We start from the raw sequence: 19,948 nt of genomic DNA on the forward strand, positions 1-19,948 counted from the left end.
ATGGTGTCTCCTGCAGAATGTTCCATGTGCACTTGGAAAAAGTGTGTATTCTCTTGTTGTAGTGAATGTTTTGTATATATCTGTTAGGTCTCCAGCTGGTTTATAGTGTTATTCAGATCCTCTATTTCCTTACTGATCTTCTGTCTGGCTTCTGTCCATTACTGAAATCGGAGTATTGAAGTCTCCAGTTATGATCGTAGGACTGTTTATTTCACCCTTCAAATCTGTCATTGTTTGCTACGTGTATTTTGGGGCCCTGATATTTGGTGCATATATGAATTTCATGTTTTAAAACTTCACATATATACAAATTTATGTGAAGATATATATCTATAATCTCATTTAGGCCACAACCTCCTATAATTTTCTTTTTGTGTGCTGAATATATTTTTAGGATTCATCCATGTTGATGTGAGGTGCTATGTTTTCTTCATTTTCACTGCTGTCTGGGGTTTCTTTGTATGACCAACTGAACTATAACTTTTTCTATGTCCTTCGTATTTCCATATACATTTTGAAATCAACATTTCAATTTCCACCAAAAAAAAAAAAAAAAAGCCTGCTGGGATTGGCATTGCATCGAATCTATAAATCAATTTGGGGAAAATTGACATCGTAACAATATTGGGTCTTCCTATTCATGTTGTTTATTTAGGTCATCTTTAACTTCTGTCAATGTGTTGTAGTTTTCAGTATATAGGTCCTGCATGTATTTTAAGTTTATTACTAAGTATATCATGTTTCCTGATGCTCTTGTAAGTGGTATTGTTTTGTCTTGTGGTTACCCATGGAGGATGGGATCAACCCCCCACCACCCAAGGTTGGTTTGAATGTTGAGACTAATGACATCACACACATTACCAAGTGGCTATGATAAGGTTTACTGCTCACATAATGGGGCTTTGTAGGGAGAGCAGGGCAAGCACCCAGGCTGGTCTGCGATGGCTAGTCTGTGAAGGAAGGGGCGAGTGTTCCTGGTTTTTAATATAGTTCAGGAGTGGAGTCAAGGTGAGAATCCCACACATGAATTGGATTTGCATGACTTGAACCTCCCCATTGATACTTCGGGCAGGAGTGCCAGGGCTTTTTCATTCACTTGCCCAGGTGTGGGGCAAGAGGGGAAGAGGGAGGGATGGAGCTTGAAAGCTGTCAGTAGTCAAACATCAAAAATGGAGTCAGGCTCTATTATAGTTTTAAAATACTTTTTAAAAAGGCAGTTTTAGGCTCACAGCAAAATTGAGAAGATGGTGAAGAGCTTTCCTGTATAAGCTTTGCCCCCCACACATACATAATCCTCCCATTAACATCCTCCCACTAAAGTGGTACATTTATTACAAATGATAAACCTATATTGGCACATCATTATCACCTAAAGCCCATAGTTTACATTAGGGTTCACTCTTGGTATTGCACATTCTATAGGTTTGGACAAATATATAATGACCTGTATTCACCACTGTACAGAAAACAGAGTAGTTTCCCGCTCTCAAAATCCTCTTTGGTCTGCCTGTTTATCACTATCCAAACTCCTGGCAACCACTGATCGTTTTACTGTCTCCATAGTTTTGCCTTTTTCAGGATGTAATGTCGTTGAACTCATACGGTTTGTAGCCTTTTCTGATTGGCTTCTTTCACTTAGTAACATGCATTTAAGTTTCCTCCATGTTTTTTTCATTCTTCCTGGCTTATTTCTTTTTAGCACTAAATGATATTCCATTGTCTGGATGTACCAGTTTATTTATCCGTTCACCTACTGAAGGATATCTTGTTTGCCTCCAGCTTTGGGCAGTTATGAATAAAACTGCTGTAAATATTTATTTCCTGGTTTTTATTTGGACATAGTGTTCACTTCCTTTGGGTAAATACCAAGGAGCACAATTGCTAGATCATATGGTAAGAGTGTGTTGATTTTTACAAGAAATCACCCAACTGTCTTCCAAAGCAGCTGTACCATTTAGCATTCCCACCAGCCATGAATGAAAGTTCCTGTTGCTTCATGTCCTTGTCAGCATTTGATGTTGTCAGTGTCTGGATTTTGACCATTCTAATATGTGTGTAGTAGTGTCTCACTGTTGTTTTAATTTGAATTTTCCTGATGACATATGATATGGAGGATCTTCTCATATGCATCTTTGCCATCTGTCTCTCTTCTTTTTTTTTTTTTTTTTTTTTTTTTTTGAGATGGAGTCTCACTCTGTCACCCAGGCTGGAGTGCAGTGGCCGGATCTCAGCTCACTGCAAGCTCTGCCTCCCGGGTTCCCGCCATTCTCCTGCCTCAGCCTCCCGAGTAGCTGGGACTACAGGCGCCCGCCACCTTGCCCAGCTAATTTTTTTTGTATTTTTTTTAGTAGAGATGGGGTTTCACCGTGTTAGCCAGGATGGTCTCGATCTCCTGACCTCGTGATCCACCCGTCTCGGCCTCCCAAAGTGCTGGGATTACAGGCTTGAGCCACCGCGCCCGGCCTGTCTCTCTTCTTTAGTGGGGTGGCTGTTAAGGTCTTTGGGCCATACTTTAATCAGATTATCTGATTGAGTTTTAAGAATATATTTATTTGTGTATTTACATAGTAGTCCTTTATAAGATATATCTTTTGCAAAGATTTACTCCTAGTCTGTGACTTGTCTTTTAATTCTCTTGATAGTGTCTTTAGCAAAGTAGAAAACTCACATTTGATTGAAGTCTAGCTTATCAATTCTTTCATGGGCTGTGCCTTTGGTGTTATAATACAAAAAGTCATCATCAAACCCAACGTCATCTAGATGTTATTTCTCCTTTACTATCTTCAAGGAATTTTATAGTTTTATATTTTACATTTAGGTCTGTGATCCATTTTGAGTTAATTTTTGTGCAGGGTGTAAGGTCTTTGTCTATATTTGCTTTGTGTGTGTGTGTGTATGTCTAGTTATTCCAGCTCCCTTTGTTGAGAAGACTTTTCTTGCTCTATTGTGCTGCCTTTGCTGATTTGTCAAAGATCAGTTGACTATGTTTATATGGATCTATTTCTGGGCCCTCTGTTCTGTTCCACTGATCTATTCACCAATATGACACTGTTTTGATAACTGTAACTTTATAGTAAATCTTGAAGTTGAGTAGTGTCAGTCCTCCAACTTTGCTTTTTCACTTTCAGTATTGTGTTGGCCATTCTGGGTCTTTTGCCTCTCCATATATATTTTGAACCAGTTTGTTAATATCTACAAAATAACTTGCTGTGGTTTTGACTGGGACTGCATTGAATTTGTAGATGAAGTTGAGAAGAACTGACATCTTGACAATATTGAGCCTTCCAGTTTGCAAACACGAGATATCTCTCCATTTATTTAGTTTTTAAATTTCATCGGGGTTTCATAGTTTTCCTCATATAGATCTTGTACATATTTTGTTAGATTTATACCTAAGTGTTTCTTTGTGATGCTTATATTTATTTAGGGACAGGGTCTTGCTATCACTTAGGTGGAGGTGCAGTAGTCCAAGCTGGAGGGCTGGAGTGCAGTGGCTCAATCATAGCTCTCTGCAGCCTCAAGCTAGGACTACAGGTATGCACCACCACACCCAATTAATTATTAGTTATTTATTTTTATAGAAATGGGATATTTAGTGTGTTCTCTCATTGCTATAAGGAACTACCTGAGTCTAAGTAATTTATAAGAAAAGAGATTTAATTGGCTCATGGTTCCACAGGCTTTACAAGAAACATGGCTGGGGAGGCCTCAGGAAACTTACAATCATGGCAGAAGGCGAAGGGGAAGCAGGCATGTCTTACGTGGCTGTAGCAGTAGGAAGAGAGAGAGGAAGGGGAGGTGCCACACACTTGTAAACAACCAGATCTCGTGAGAATTTGCTATCATGAGAACTGCAAGAGGGAAGTCTGCCCCTATAATCCAGTCATGTCCTCCAACATTGGTGATTACAATTCGACAAGAGATTTGGGCAGGGAGACAAATCCAAACCATATCAGATGGGGTCTTGCTATGTTGCTCGGGCTGGTCTCAAACTCCTGGCCTCAAGTGATCCTCTCACCTTAGCCTCCCGAAGTGTTGGGAATATATGATCCACTGTGCCCAGCCTGGGGTGCTAATTTAAATGGTATTGTGTTTTTAATTTCAGATTTCACTTATTTGTTGTTGGTATGTAGGAAAGCCATTGGCTTCTATAGATTAACCTTGTATCCTGAAACCTTGCTATAATTGCTTATTAGTTCCAGGAATTTTTGTTGATTCTTTTAAATTTTCTACATAAGCAATTATATTATTAGCAAACAAAGACAGTTTCATTTCTTCCTTCCCAATCTGTGTACCTTTTATTTCCTTTTCTTGTATTATGGCATTAGATAGGACTTCCAGTAAAATACCGAAAAGGAGTGGTTCAAAAGGACATCCTTGCCTCATTCCTGGTTAGTGGGAAAGCTTTGAGTTTTTTTACCATCAGGTAGGATGTTAGTTGTAGGGTTTTTGTAGATATTCTTTACCAAGTTGAGGAAGTTTCCTTCTACTCTTGGTTTACTGAGAGTTTCTATCATTAATGGATGTTAAATTTTGTCAAATGCTTTTTCTGCATCTGTTAATATGATCATGTGAGTTTTCTTTTTCAGCCTGTTGATTATTTTTTAATGTTGAACCAGTCTTGCATACCTGAGATAAAGCCCACTTGGTTGTGGTATATAATTCTTTCTATACATACTTCGATTCAATTTTCTAATATTTTTGTTGAGTGTTTTTATCTATGTTCATGAAAGATATTGGTCTTAGTGTTTTTTTATTGTAATGTCTTTGTCTGGTTTTGTTATGAGGGTGATGCTGGCCTCACAGAATGAGTCAGAAAGTAATCCCTCTATTTCTGTCTTCTAGAAGAGACTGTACAGTACTGGTATAATTTCTTCCTTAAATGGTTGATAGAAATCACCAGTGAGCTTAGTCAAGCTTGGTGCTGTTTTGGAAGGTTATCAATTGTTGATTCAATTTCTTTAATAGATATTGGCTTATTTGGAGTGTCTTTCTTCTTGTGTGAGTTTTGGCAGCTTGTATCTTTCAAGGAATTAGTCCATTTCATCTAAATTATCATCTACTTTATTTTTAAAGATGTATTCCTGGGTATAGATAACTTTTCAATTTTAGTAAACTAGGACTTTTTTCCTTTTAGTATTTAAAGTTGTCATTCCATTATCTTCTGGATTGCATGTTTTCTGAGAATTTTGCTGTCATTGTTATATTTATTCCTCTGCATATGTTTTTTGTCTGGCTATGTTGATGATTTTCTCTTTATTTCAAAGTTTCAGCAGCTTAACTATGATGTATTTAGATGTGTTTTTGTTTGTACTAATCCTGCTTGAGATGCTCTAATCTTCTTGAATCCATGATGTTTTGTCTTGCACTACTTTTGGGAAAGTCTCAGCAATTATCTCTTCAAATATTTCTCCTTCCTTGTTCTCTGTCTGTTCTTCTTTCCCCCTGGCTCTCCTTCCCCACTATTTCCCTCTCAGACTCCAGTTATCCGTACTTTAGTTTGATATTGTTCCAGAGTTGTTTTTTCTCTCTTCCCCTCTTTATATTTCCAGATTCTTTTCTGTGCTACATTCAATTAAAAATTGTTCATCTCTAACACTGTGTTTTTTCTTGCATTTGTTTTTTTCTATAGTTTTCAATGCTTGTCTGAAATTTCCTATCTGTTCAATATGTCGTCCACCTTTTCAATTATATCTTTTATAATGTTCACCTTGATTAAAGTCCTTGTTTGATGGGTTCTAACATCTGGGTGCATTACTCCTTTGTCTGTTTCTGTTGATTATTTGCCTTGCTTTTTGGGATGTATCCTGATTTTTTATTGAATGCTAGACCTTGTGTGTAACGGGATAGTGGAGACTGAGGTAAACAGTATGCCTAGCAAAGGACCTGTCTTTCATTCTGTTGGGTTGTTAGTGTGGAGTGTTGTCAGTCTGGTGGGGGAGTGGTGTGGGGCCTGGAGCGCTGAAGAGTTCTTCTCAGTGTTCCAGCAGCCTCAGACATACCATTCAGGAAGCCCCGCCACCTCTGTCTCCTATGCCTGTGCAACAGTGGGGAGGAGGAGGAGAACAAGCCTCTGCACTCCAGTGGTAGGCTGCTGTTACTTGATGCAGGGCTTGTGGAAGGGGTGGTGAGATTTATCAGGGTTTCTTTTTGTTTCAGACTCAGTCTTGGGAAGGCCTTGTTGGTCTGAGCCTCATGGGTGGGGTGTTGTCAGGTGTTCTTTTCAGTGGAGGTTTTCATGACATATCCTGGTTTTTTTTTTTCCTACCTCTGTGCACTATGCTGGGATTGATTTGAACATTGTTAGGAAAGGGCCCTTTCAAAGCTGTTGCCATTTTTGTTAAACGCTAGCATTCTACAGAGTGATCTTTGAAGAGTGTAGCTCTGATCCTGACGCTGCTGAAAACTTCTCTAGTGCACTCCATGGCCCCTTGGGTCAAAGGCTTTGAGCGCTACAGTCTTGTGCCTCTCATGCTGATCTTCCTTCAGTTATTTAAGTCTTGTCCTTCTCCCAGGCCCTAAACCATCTGTTTTGAGAGCAGATGTCTTTCTGTGTATTGCTACAGGAACTGGGTGGGGCAGGGAACAGTGCCTAGCACATGGTAGGGGCTGAGCCAGCTGTCTTGAAGGGATGAGTACAAGTACTCTGTTTTCTTTCTCCATTGGAAAGCCCTTCGCTCCCCTGCCTTCCAGCAGGCGAACTCCAGCCCAGTCTCCAGGTTCATACACAGGGCACAGGGAAGCATTTTACCCCTCAGTTGGGGGAGGGGCCTTTCTGCTGCCCCACCCCCTGCCCTGTGCCTGTCCATCCTGGTACACACAAAACAGTTCTGAAATTTCTGTGTCTCCCTCACTTCCTCCTCCTAGTTCCTTTGAGCAGCCACCTGGGGCTGGGCCTGCTGCACCCCGCCACGGCAGGCCGTTGGTGAGCATACCCTGAAACTTTGCCATACGTGCGTGCGGAGTTAAGATTTTTAAAGCCCCTTTTCCTGTTTCAGGGAGAAGTGAGTCATCTCATTCCCCTCCGTGGATCCAAGGACTTGGGCTAGATAGAAGCATGTGGTGTCTCCTGCGAGGCCTGGGCCGGCCTGGAGCCCTGGCACGGGGAGCCCTGGGACAGCAGCAACCCCTGGGTGCCCGGGCCCTGGCCAGCGCGGGCTCCGAGAGCCGGGACGAGTACAGCTACGTGGTGGTGGGCGCGGGCTCGGCGGGCTGCGTGCTGGCCGGGAGGCTCACAGAGGACCCTGCCGAGCGCGTGCTGCTGCTGGAGGCGGGGCCCAAGGACGTCCGCGCGGGGAGCAAGCGGCTCTTGTGGAGGATCCACATGCCCGCGGCCCTGGTGGCCAACCTGTGCGACAACAGGTACAACTGGTGCTACCACACAGAGGCGCAGCAGGGCCTGGACGGCCGCGTGCTGTACTGGCCACGCGGCCGCGTCTGGGGCGGCTCCTCGTCCCTCAACGCCATGGTCTACGTTCGTGGGCACGCCGAGGACTACGAGCGCTGGCAGCGCCAGGGAGCCGGTGGCTGGGACTACGCACACTGCCTGCCCTACTTCCGCAAGGCGCAGGGCCACGAGCTGGGCGCCAGCCGGTACCGGGGCGCTGATGGCCCGCTGCGGGTGTCCCGGGGCAAGACCAACCACCCGTTGCACTGTGCATTCCTGGAGGCCGCACAGCAGGCCGGCTACCCGCTCACCGAGGACATGAATGGCTTCCAGCAGGAGGGCTTCGGCTGGATGGACATGACCATCCATGAAGGTAGGGGCCTCCCTTCCCATCCGCCTGCCTTTTCTTTAAAAGCACTACCCCTTACCCCAGCCCCACCCATCTCAGCCCATGGCTCCTGGCTCCAGCATGGTCAGGAGGCATGGGCAGACTGAGGCTGGCACGAGCAGGAAGAGATCTGGCTTAGTATACCCCCCAAGAGTACAACCCAGAGTCTTGAGAGTGACCCAGGACGGTGACCCTAGGCGTTCTCTGCGCCTCTGGCCCGTGTTGGTGTGGATAACAGAGAATCAGCTCTCTGGACAGAGAGCCTAAAGTCCTCTAGGAACTTGCATATGGGGAAACCGAGGCACAGCATGGTGAAGGGCCTTGCTCACAACAGGACAGAGGCAAGCCAGGGCTGACCCGGAGCTCCTGCCTACCTCTTGAAGGCTCTCACCCCTCTGGCCGTGCTCCTGGTCTCTGTGTCCCCGTTTGAGGGTGAAGGGTACGTTTCCACCTGCGTCCAGGGGACCCCAGGCAGATGTGGACTCAGTAGGGCAGGGTCTTTACGTCTCAGCTTTACTTTGAAGGTGGGACTTGCAGTCAGAGCTAGGCATATCCACTTTCTCCAGCTCCTTCCTCCGGCCCAGGTGCCACGGGAGGGCAGAGCTGTGCCTGACCACCTCACTCCATCCTGCAGGCAAACGGTGGAGTGCAGCCTGTGCCTACCTGCACCCAGCACTGAGCCGCACCAACCTCAAGGCCGAGGCCCAGACACTTGTGAGCAGGGTGCTGTTTGAGGGCACCCGTGCAGTGGGTGTGGAATATGTCAAGAATGGCCAGAGCCACAGGGTGAGTGGACTGCAGCTGGGGTCGTGGCAGAAGGGGGTGGGCAGTGACCCTGCTGGTCCAGCTCAGAGTGGGCAGGAGTCACGCCCTCACACCTCCAGCCCCACGTGCTCATCCCTGTGATTGGCGTGGGGGAGGGGCGAGTCGCTGATGGCAGTGGGAGGTGAGGAAGCCCCCAGTCCTGCCACCTAGAAAGGACCTGTGGTATCAGTGCCCGTGTGCCATGCCTAATTCAGAGCTTTCCCCCAGTACCTTCCACACCATTTCAGGGCACTGACCTCACAGAAAGCTATAGGTTTACACTAGAGGTTTTAGAACCCATAAATGTGATTGTACTCTATTTCTGTGGTGTGGGCAGGGGGTCGGATCGTTCTGCAGCTTCACGTGTAGATCTGGTTCACTGCTTGCTCTCTTTAACCACTCACTACCACTCACTTGAATGCCTGCTTTATCTCATGTAAGCCCTCCCCTCCTGTTTCTAAGGCCATCACTACTGTCTAGCTGTAGTTACCTGCTGGTTGCTTTCAAATAGTGACTCAGTGAGCTTCCTCTCCTTGGCTCTGGGGCCTGTTGGGTGTGCCACATGGATTCCACATCCCAAGGCCATGTTCTCATGGTGCTGGCTAGAGCAGGGGCACTGGTCTGTGAGTCAGGGGAACAGCTGGCTTTTCAGGGAGTGACCTGGCCGGACCTCTTCCAGGCTTACGCCAGCAAGGAGGTGATTCTGAGTGGAGGTGCCATCAACTCTCCACAGCTGCTCATGCTCTCTGGCATCGGGAATGCTGATGACCTCAAGAAACTGGGCATCCCTGTGGTGTGCCACCTACCTGGTGAGCCCCCTTCCTTACTGCTTCCCAGAGGCTGTTTCTGCTCAACAAATGGCTTAGTGTATCTTATTAGCATGGAGTGGGGAGGTGGTGGCAGTCAGTGATCCTTGGCATTGTCACATCGTCCCCGTGAGCCTGAAGGTTTCCCAGGCCTCACTGGACACTGTCAGCCCTGGGGCCCGATTCTTGCATTGTTTTCCTTCTCCCTCCCGTGGCCGTCCTATTTCACTTGGAGAAGGGCACCCTGCAGCAGCGAGTATCTGCCCATGAAGCCCCGTTGGGTCGGGCATGGGCGTGTCACCAGGGCAACTCTATGGCAAGAGGGGTCCAGGTCTCATCCTTCCATCCACAGCACTCGCTGGCTGCCCTGAGCATGAATGAGGTCAGCTCCGTGCTCCAGAGCCTGCTCTTCATGTTAAGACGTAAACTTTATTTTATAAACTGTCTCTGATGCTCTTGAGGGCCGGGCTGTGTCTCTTGCCCTGCTTGATAACCCCACTCCGGGAGAGCTGGGCCTTTGTGCATTTAGGCTTCATCATGAGGGGCCCGGGGAAGTGCTGCTTCATGACGGTGACCTTCCCAGTGTCCCAATAGGCTTGGATGAATTCATGCAAGGGCTGCGTGGCACGACAGGGCTGCTTCCACGCTGTCGTGAGGGTGAGGCTGCTGTCTGCCCCTCTGGCCATCACCATCCAGCGACCGCTCACCAAGCAGTGCCTGCTGAAGACGTAGGCCCTGCCCTCACATAGGGGGCTGCTGAGCAGGGCTGACAAGGGGCACCCAGAAGCTGTCCTGGGAGTGAGTGACAAGGACAGGTGGCCTTGGCAGCATCTGAGGCAGGCCAGACTTGGCCAGGAGTGCAAGAGTGGTGTCTCTTGGAAGTGGTCTTTAAGCTGAGACCAGGGGACTGAGCAGGAGCTGGTCCAGAAGATAAGTGAATAGGAAAGAATTTTTCAAAACCAGGGGGATATTGAGAAGCAGCTGAGCCCCCTTGGTAGCCATTTTCTTAACCACTCCTTCCCGTGTCAGGGGTTGGCCAGAACCTGCAAGACCACCTGGAGATCTACATTCAGCAGGCATGCACCCGCCCTATCACCCTCCATTCAGCACAGAAGCCCCTGCAGAAGGTCTGCATTGGTCTGGAGTGGCTCTGGAAATTCACAGGTGAGCATGCTCATCAGTAACCTGGGAGGAGACTGTCTGAGCATTGAGACCTCCTTCCTGAGGAGCTGAACAAGGGTTCTGGCCACTGGGCGCTGGGTTTGATGCTGAACTATGCCATTTACCTTAGCCCTGATCCTCAGTTTTTCATCTTCAAAATGGGGAGGCACAGTTGCAACCTGACAGGTTGAAACGAGGACCAGAAGCAATAGCACATGCCAAGGAACTTTGCCCAGGGCCTGCTGGAGGTGAGACTCCTCAGGGCTTAGGGGCTGCTCTTCCTTACAGGTGGGTAGGGATGGCCTTGTGCTGGACAGCAGGTGAGGTCCAAGGAGCCAGGAGAAAGGTGGAGAGAGGAGACTTTGGGGCTAGACTGCAGAATCAGCATTCATTTTGCAGCCTTTTCCATTTGATTTCTAGCTGCGCCTGGTAGTTTGAAATCCTGCTCATCCACTCAGCCTGTATTTCTCACACACCTGATACGTGCTATGTGCTGTGTGCTGTGCTAGGCGGTGGGAAGAGCCGGTAAGGCAGGTGGCGTGGGCAGTGGCAGAATTGGCCCAGGTAGAGAGTGGAGCGGATGCCATCCTTTTAGCAAATAGCTGACATTTCATGGTGTGGTGCTGGGTGAGACCCCTGTGGGAGGTGAACAGATGTGGACAGGACTTGGGTCCTGGACTCCACATGCGAGTCCAGGAAAAGGAAGAGCAGCAGCCAGGAGAAAGGAGGGAAACCAGGAGCAGCTGGCCCACCTGCCACGCCCTGACTGGCTCTTCTGCCTCATCCTCTTCTGCTTCTCAGGGCAGGGAGCCACAGCCCATCTGGAAACAGGTGGGTTCATCCGCAGCCAGCCTGGGGTCCCCCACCCGGACATCCAGTTCCATTTCCTGCCATCCCAAGTGATTGACCACGGGCGGGTCCCCACTCAGCAGGAGGCTTACCAGGTGAGCAGCTGGAGGAGCCTCAGCTTCTCAGGATGTTTCCTTCCCACCAGGAAGGAAGATGCTCCCATCTTCCAAGACAGCATTCTCCCTGGTGCCATATGGCTGCAGAGTGGGGGACACAGAGGCCTGTCCCCTGCCTTCCAGCTGCCCAGCGTGTCAGTCTGTGTGGCGCGTGCCAAGGGTATGACTGTTCCATGCAGACTAGGTACCGAGCACCAGAAGTGGGACAGACTGGGGGGTGCTGTCTTGGCCCTGGGATCACCACCTCTGAAAGCTTTGAGCCATGGACTGTGAGGCCAGGATGAAAGAGTGATTCACTGAGGTGGTTTGTAATCACTCGTGGAGGTGGGTAAACCATGCGGACAAATGCTAACATGCATCTGCTCCCCACTGATTCTGGAAGCAGAGGCCCACCCTGCAGGTAAACCAGGGTTGATGGAGTTCACTGTGGATGTCTATGGAGGGACCATCACTCCTTCCTCTGTGTTCTTCTAGGTACATGTGGGGCCCGTGCGGGGCACAAGTGTGGGCTGGCTCAAACTGAGAAGTGCCAATCCCCAGGACCACCCTGTGATCCAGCCCAACTACTTGTCAACAGGTAATTCACCCACCTGTGTCTTTCTGGGCTTGAACAAACGATTGCCTTTGTGGGGTTCCTGCTTATCCCTGAATCATACCCTTGGACTACACTTTCCAAGACACAAGTGACCCTCTGTCATCCCCTGCCCCATCACTTTAGGCTGTAAACTTGTAGAGGGAGCCCCGTAGTGTCCCGGGACACGTGAAAGAAATGAAGTCCTAGGGTTTAGACAGTAGGGGAGATTTGCAGCTTTCAGAACAATCTGCTGTGATGTGCAGGGAGACCGCGCCGTGCAGGTGCCAGGTCTGTAGGTAGAGCATTTTTCCTGCTGTCACTCTGAGCAGCCTCTAAAAGCAAATGTCATTCCTGGGCCTGCCTCCTTGCATGCAGCAAAAACAAGCACTACCCACTGGGTGGGTTTTGCCCAGCGATGGCTGCAGCGTGCTCACAGCCACACTGTGGCAGGGGCAGGGTGTGTGTACTTATCCCTGCCCTAGCGATAAGTCAGACCCCTGATTGAAATCTGAGCCTCTGGGCAGGCTGTGTCCACGTAGGATGCTACCTTTGAGCTACACGGTACAGTCTAACCAGCTATGGACAGGGGACAAGCAGCCTGCTGGCTCAGTCCCCCACAGCCCTGAACTTTATCCCCAAACACTATCCCCTCAGACAGCTTACAGAGCCTCTCCATGCTGTGAATCCTCCAATGAGGCCAGCACGGGCAAAAGGAGGGGTCCTCACCTGTTTCTTTTCCTCGACAGAAACTGATATTGAGGATTTCCGTCTGTGTGTGAAGCTCACCAGAGAAATTTTTGCACAGGAAGCCCTGGCTCCGTTCCGAGGGAAAGAGCTCCAGCCAGGAAGCCACGTTCAGTCAGATAAAGAGATAGATGCCTTTGTGCGGGCAAAAGCCGACAGCGCCTACCACCCCTCGTGCACCTGTAAGATGGGCCAGCCCTCCGATCCCACTGCCGTGGTGGATCCGCAGACAAGGGTCCTCGGGGTGGAAAACCTCAGGGTTGTCGATGCCTCCATCATGCCTAGCGTGGTCAGCGGCAACCTGAATGCCCCCACAATCATGATCGCAGAGAAGGCAGCTGACATTATCAAGGGGCGGCCTGTACTCTGGGACAAAGATGTCCCTGTCTACAAGCCCAGGACGCTGGCCACCCAGCGCTAAGACAGTTGCTGCTGGAGGATGACCAGGGAAGCCCCCTGATAAGCCAAGAGGGCCAGCACAGCCCTTGCTCCCAGGTGCCTTCCTGAAACTATCTAGCACACTGGGACCCAGGTGGTACCCTACTCAGTGGCTGAGAATTGGATAAATTCTTGGGAAATGAGACAAGTACTGGGCAGTGAATCGAGCTCCTTTTCCCCAGCCTTTCCCTGTGGGCCATTTGGGGAAGGCCAGCATTCAGGCTCAGATGCTTCTCCCTGCCTCCTGGAGGGACAGAAGGGGAGGATGGTTAACTCCTGCCGCATCCTTTGTCTTGTGTTCACATGGCATTCTCTAACCCAGGGCAGTGGTTCCTTCCCAGGCCATGCACAGAGGCTGGGTGCCTGCCAGACCCGCGGAGGGTTCGCCAAGGAAGGGGCATCCTCCTCCTCGAGTTGCAAGCTTTAGCTGAGGCAGTGAGTCACACAGTAGTTAGTTCAGCCTCGGCTGGCACATAAGTCTGCAGTGTCCCTGTTCAGAGGGGAAAGTTGCCTGCTGGTAGAAAAACTGGCTTTTCCATTCTCGCTTCCTAATTTCACTCTCAGAGTAAGGCAGGTAACGGGGGGGTTGGCTGGGTCACTCTGAGAGGGGTGTGGCTCTGGTTATTATTAAACTGGGGCCAGGTGCAGTGGCTCACACCTGTAATCCCAGCACTTTGGGAAGATCACTTGAGCTCAGGAGTTCAAGACCAGCCTGGGCAACATAGTGAGTCCTTGTCTCTGGAAAACAGTTAGCTCAGCATGGTGGTGTATACCTGTAGTCCCAGCTACTCAGGAGGCTGAGGCGGGAGGATGGCTTGAGTCCAGGAGGTCGAGGCTCCTGTGAACCCTGATTGCACCACTGCACTCCAGCCTGGGTGACAGGGTGAGACCCTGTCTCCAAAAAAAAAAAAAAAAAAAAAAACCTGAGTTTTTTTGGATCTTATTCAATGGGAGAGGAGTCTGGAAGGAATACCACTTGACTTCACTACCAAAGGTTTTATGACTTAGCAATTTAAGAGGTTTTCCTTTTACCAAGAAATGCGGAAACCCAGAGCAAACCCCACATACCAGATCACTGTTTCCTACTGAAGCAGCTAGCCCGAGAAAGGACTCTCTCATAATGGGCTTGGGAAATGACTTGGCAGCCTGAACCATCCCAGCAGAGGACAAGGATGGTTAATTCTTATTCTCTAGACGTCCACAGGAACAGACTAGGATGGAAAACGCAGTTAAGCACAGCCATGCACCCTGTTCCTGTAGAAATGCCCCTGTGTGAAAGAAAAATAAATTGAAGATTGGAGTTTTGGAGGAAAAAAAAATACAAGTAGCATTTACAACAGCTCTTTGCTCTTTAAATTTCTTACCATTCAATAAAATGATCCGGTCACTTACATTTGAACTGAGATGCCTTCTCCAGACTGTTCTGACAAGGTAATGAAAATAAAATGCACTTGGATTTTTCCAGACATCCACATCCACTATCAAGGTCTGGGAAGAAAAGCGTTGTTACGTGGAAACCTGCATCTGCACTAGGCTCAGAATAAGGACGGGAGAAAACTGGGGGATTCCAGGCTTTGCTGGGATCTGAGAGGATTGAGGTGGCATGCAGACTCTAGGGGATCCGACGGCCACAACTTAGTTGTGAGAAAACCTAGAAAGGCAGAAGGAAGACGCCCATCACACCTCTCCTTTTAACAATCTTAAGCAGCTCTTGTTTAATCTTACCTGTATTTTTTAAAAAATTTTTGTTCCAAGAGAGGGTCAAGAAAGAAAATTCTAAACTGGCCAAGAGACTTATTTATCCTACGGAGGGTCCCCACCTGCCCCACAGCAGCAGTCCATGGCCATCAGTCACCTGGGTCTCGGGGCTGCCTGCGGGAGTGCAGGCACAGGAGTTGAGGTGCCAGCCTACGGCTGGGAGGGCCTCATGCAGCTCTCCTGCTGGAGCATGTGTGGATTCAGGGGCAGGGGATGGTCCTGGGCCAACCATGACTCTGCTGACCCTTCTTCTCTGGAACAGGCATGGATATGGCAGGGTGACAGTCACTTAGTTCTACCATCTCTGTGTCCCATGGGTGTGTCAGCCTCTGAGACCACAGTGGGTTCAGTCTGGTGGCTGTATTTTAAAATAAGCAAAACATCGTGTGGCAAGGAGCCCATTGGGGGTGCTGCTTGATTGCACCCAGGCCCTTCTCTCACTCTCAAATACTTAGTCATGTTCTACACAGTCGCACAATTTGGCCATAACAGGAATGAGACTCAAAAGAAAAGATGGTAAGTGTCATATGTCCAGAACCTGAGAGTTCCCCTGCCATGAAGGGAGCCTTTCACCCCAGGAGGAGAGGCTGTCAGCTGAGGAAGCCAGCATGGGGGAGAAAGGCACTTGCTACACAGTGGGGTGCACAGAGGGTACCCCCCCATCTTCAGTCTCATAGGGAATCGGGCCCCTTGGCAAAAAGCTTGCAGTACCTAAAAACAGAGAAACATGCTTTGCAAAAACGGTTCACAAGCGCAAAACAGAATGCTGTACATGTGCCCAGTGCTCTTGAGAGCCCTGGCCTATTGCAGAAGCCTGTGTTGAAGCCACTGCACTAGTAGAAGGCAGTTCCTGATGGAATAGGGGACGGGGTGGGCTGTGTGGGAGCCAAGAGCATCTGCCAGCCCAACTGGAGATGGTGAGTTCCTGAAGCAGGAGTTGTAGGCACCCAAACATCTAGTCTTTTCTGCTCGTAGCGAAGGTTGCAGACATCATCTCCATGAATTCAAATAGATTCTTCTTGGCTGGGCATGGTGGCTCACGCCTGTAATCCCAGCACTTTGGGAGGCTGAGGCGGGTGGATTACTTGAGGCCAGGAGTTCGAGACCAGCCTCGCCAACATGGTGAAACCCAGTCTCTACTAAATATACAAAAATTAGTTGGGCATGGTGATGCACGCCTATAGTCCCAGCTACTTGGGAGGCTGATACAGGAGAATCTCTTGAACCTGAGTGGTGGAGGCTGCAGTAAGCCGAGATTGCACCGCTGCACTCCACCCTGGGTGACAGAGTGAGACTGTCTCAAAAAAACAAAAACCAGATTCTTCTCCAGCCAACCGGGTCCCACCACTCAGAAGTGGTTTCATGCTTCTGCTGATAAGCCAACTTAACATCAGATCCAATACAGATTTCTGTAAAGATAAAATACCATCTCTACTGGCCCTGTTTAGTGGCCCAGGCTGTCCTCACAGGACATCCCTGAGACCACCCTGTCACTCCTGATGTTGGAACCAGAGCCCAGGCCTGCTCCTCATTCTCTCCTGCCCTCCTAGTCCCCAGGAGAGGAGAAGAAATTCTGTTTTAGAGAAATAACCTTTTCAACAAAACATCCCTGGAGTCGGTTTTTGAGTTGGGGTGGGCTAGTCAGGGAGTCGGGGCTCTGTGCGTGATGTCAACTAACTGTTTTTATAAACCAGCCAGCTACCCATCATAACAGTAAAAACTTTCATAGGAAATGCAATTGGCAAAGACACGATGCTGATATGTACACAAGGTGAAACTGCTCCAGTTTTTTCATAGCAGGGTCAGCAGTAAAGTGGTGCCCTGGTCCCATCTCATACAGGTGAGCCTCCACCGAGAGGTAACGTGACCCTCACAGCCCACCATGCCTGGCTTTTGCCTACTTCTGAAACTTCTTAGGATAGAGCTGGAAAGTGCCACCTGGTGAAGTGAGATCCAGCTGTCTGAGTGGATATCGGAGTCCATAGGCTGAGCAGAAATGGTTCTCAGTGAGGTTCTCGCTGCCAGTTGACAGTGAAATCATAGCTGCCATTGACATTTTGGGAGATTATGAAAAACATAAGATTAAAGAAACTAAATATATTATTCCTGTGGACACAAAATGTGTATTTTTCAGGTGGGGAGGGAACAAAAAAGGAAAAACATTTCATCTTAAAACTTTCCTAAGACAAAGGAAAACAAAAAACCATGCTCTACAACTTCAAATTTTTCTTACAAAGAAAAATTTAATATTCGATGAGAGGTTGAACCAGGCTTAAAGCAGACAGATATTAGGAAGTGGTGCAGCCTGTAAAAACGCCAGTTTGTAAGTACTGACTTTGGAAAAGATCATCGCCTCTACCAGACACTTAGGGTCCTGGTCTGGCGATTTTGGCCTGATGTGAAGCCACACAGTAAGACCAAGACCCAACGGAGAGAGAGACAGAGTCCAAGATAATGTTGACAGTGGTGTAGCCCTTTAGGAGAAATGGTGCTCCCTGCAGCTGGTATTAGGTTACCATTGGCACTGAAGGAACCAGGAGGATAAGAGAGAATATCCATAATTTCAGAGCTGCCCTGGCACAGTACCTGCCCCGTCAGAGGCTCTCACTGGCAAATGCCAGCTCTATGCAAGGAGAGCTCCCAAATATAACAAAATTATTACACAGTTTTATTCTGAAGAACATTTTGTATTTTAATAAAAAAGGATTTATGTCAGGAAAGAGTCATTTACAAACCTTGAAGTGTTTTTGCCTGGATCAGAGTAAGAATGTCTTAAGAAGAGGTTTGTAAGGTCTTCATAACAAAGTGGTGTTATTTACAAAAAAAAAAAAAAAAAAAAAATCCATTAACAGGTTGTGTATATACTATTAAAAATCTTGGACCAAAATTGCTACCTATCTTTTTGATTGCAGGGAATCCCTGCCAAGGTAACTTGACAGTCGGCATAATTCTGTTGACAGAAAAGGAAGCCTTGACGGTTCTAATTATCCAAAAGTGGGTTTTCATCAGGACATACAGTCAGAGTGTGAGTGCATTCTAATGAAAACTTCAGCCCTCATTCAGTTGCATATAAAAGCCCTCAAAGAGAACACACAGTACAGCAGTTTTGTAAAAGGCAACAATACGATTTGTACAGACCCCGACATTCCAATCCTATAGATCACCATGTTTTTCCTCTGTCCCCCCCACCCCAGCACCCCTTATTTCTTAAGCAGCACCACCAGTCCCCAGAGGACAAGAGCAGCTGTACCCCATCCACTTACGCATTTCTGCACCAGTGATGCAAAAAATGCCCTGGGTGGGCAGCAGAGAAAACCATAACTATGGATACCCAAGGGGCAGAACAGCCGGCTGGACCGGCTCTGTAATTCACTTACCAGAGGGTGGTTCAAGTCAAACAAAACCAAAGACAGTTGCAACCCATGGTGGATCCAAAGGTACGGTATCAAAATCATGGAACTCTTGCCCAAAGAAAAGACTGCAAATAGTCATCTGGTATATCTTGTGGAAAGATAGGTTTATAGTGACTCAAAATATTTTAGAAAAATTTCTGTAGTGTCAAGTTCTTTCAAACTTAAAATTTTACCCCCAGAGGATTTTCACGGAATAAATGAGAATTGGCTCTATTTCTTCTACTTCTGGATAGCCCGAGTAAAAATACTAGTAATTTCTAGATTTCAGTGGGGAACTACAATTATTAGGACCCATGGATATTGCTGCAGTTCAAATACGGTACAGTAATTACAAAATATAGACCATCTCTTTACAAATACAAATTATAGTATATTACAAGTCATGTACAGTAAATCTATAATTTTAAACAAACTAGTGTATCTAAGTTGACCTGGTTGCGAGTGCATTATTATTCCAGTTTACAGTTGCCCTTTAGCGTGACAGTCAGAAACCGACCATCGGAGTGAGATTCTCTTGTGTAAACTGGAGTGACGTCACAGAAAACCTTATTTGTAAGGTCCCATTGCCCTCACAATGATCGCTGGTAGCTGGGTTCTGACGCACTGTATTTCAGAACAGCTAAACAGGAACCAGGATGCAGTGTATTTGGGGGAAAGGGTTTAAAAATGGATATGTTGCGCCCAGTGACTGATATGCTAGACCGATGGCTGAGGTAATGACACAGGTGTGATGATCGTCATCACCTTTAACTTTCCCCTGCACCCCGCCGCCGTGCCTTCAGGTGGGTGGGCCTGGTGCCCTGGTACATGGGAGATGCAGACTCCACAGTAGTGCCCATCTGGACAATGGGGCAGGGCGGGTCTGGCCGCCTCACCCATCCTCTGTGAGAGGGCGGGGCCTGTTTCCTGCAGCTGGGGCCGAGCTCATGGTGCTCTGCCAGGCTCAACCACTTGGGACCTGTTCCTACCAGGTTTATGGCTTTCTTGAGGCATGACATCTCTTATACAAAAGTCTAATTGAATATTACTCCCAACTAGTGCCTAAACTTTCCTAACTATGAGGCACTTTTCCCCTGGCCCTCCTGTGCCCCACCTGAGGCCAGAGCCAGTCTGCCCCTCGCTGGGGGCTACAAGGTGGTGATGCATATCATTTCATCTGCCAGGTCCTCCTCATCCCTCCCAGGGTCTGGCTCTTCGTCGCTGTAGCCAGGACCAAAGTCCTGTAGCTCATAGTCCTGCCGGTGTGAGAGGGGGCCCACATCCCCGTTGGCTCGGGGACACACGTTCCCATTAAGCAGGGTGCTGGCTGCACTCTCCATCTCGTCGATGGTGAGGTCACAGGCATCAGCGATTTCATGTTTTGTTGCTGACACAAATTTTGGGTCCCTTGCATAGCGTCCCAAGCCTTCAGATATCAGGACCTGTACAGGAAAGAGGGATGGATGGCATGGGGGTGTTATAAGGCTTTGCAGGGCAGGGGGATGACAGAAAACTCCAGTGCTAACTGCAC

At 48.1% G+C, this 19,948-nt stretch overlaps 2 protein-coding genes across 21 annotated transcripts in view; one reads left to right on the plus strand and one right to left on the minus strand.

Moving 5' to 3' along the window:
- Positions 1-14,672, plus strand: part of CHDH (choline dehydrogenase) — a 31,325-nt gene extending 16,653 nt beyond the window's left edge. For 5 of the 6 annotated variants that reach the window (XM_009200553.3, XM_017955391.3, XM_031663284.1 and 2 more), the window contains 7 exons: positions 6,999-7,760; positions 8,410-8,561; positions 9,259-9,388; positions 10,415-10,549; positions 11,348-11,490; positions 11,986-12,088; positions 12,832-14,670. In XM_009200553.3, coding sequence (XP_009198817.2) covers positions 7,058-7,760; positions 8,410-8,561; positions 9,259-9,388; positions 10,415-10,549; positions 11,348-11,490; positions 11,986-12,088; positions 12,832-13,250 — 1,785 coding nt within the window. In that variant the 5' untranslated portion in view covers positions 6,999-7,057 and the 3' untranslated portion in view covers positions 13,251-14,670. Of the gene's footprint in view, positions 1-6,998; positions 7,761-8,409; positions 8,562-9,258; positions 9,389-10,414; positions 10,550-11,347; positions 11,491-11,985; positions 12,089-12,831 lie in introns of all 6 variants that reach the window. The other variant, XM_003894286.4, reaches the window with a different exon arrangement.
- A 2,576-nt stretch (positions 14,673-17,248) lies between these two features.
- Positions 17,249-19,948, minus strand: part of CACNA1D (calcium voltage-gated channel subunit alpha1 D) — a 327,018-nt gene continuing 324,318 nt past the window's right edge. For 9 of the 15 annotated variants that reach the window (XM_021934314.2, XM_021934311.2, XM_021934308.2 and 6 more), the window contains one exon: positions 17,249-19,859. In XM_021934314.2, coding sequence (XP_021790006.2) covers positions 19,566-19,859 — 294 coding nt within the window. In that variant the 3' untranslated portion in view covers positions 17,249-19,565. The remainder of the gene's footprint in view (positions 19,860-19,948) is intronic. The other 6 variants (XM_003894288.5, XM_021934318.2, XM_021934316.2 and 3 more) reach the window with 3 other exon arrangements.

Source organism: Papio anubis, chromosome 2 (assembly GCF_008728515.1).
Source record: "Papio anubis isolate 15944 chromosome 2, Panubis1.0, whole genome shotgun sequence".
Taxonomy (NCBI): Eukaryota; Metazoa; Chordata; class Mammalia; order Primates; family Cercopithecidae; genus Papio; species Papio anubis.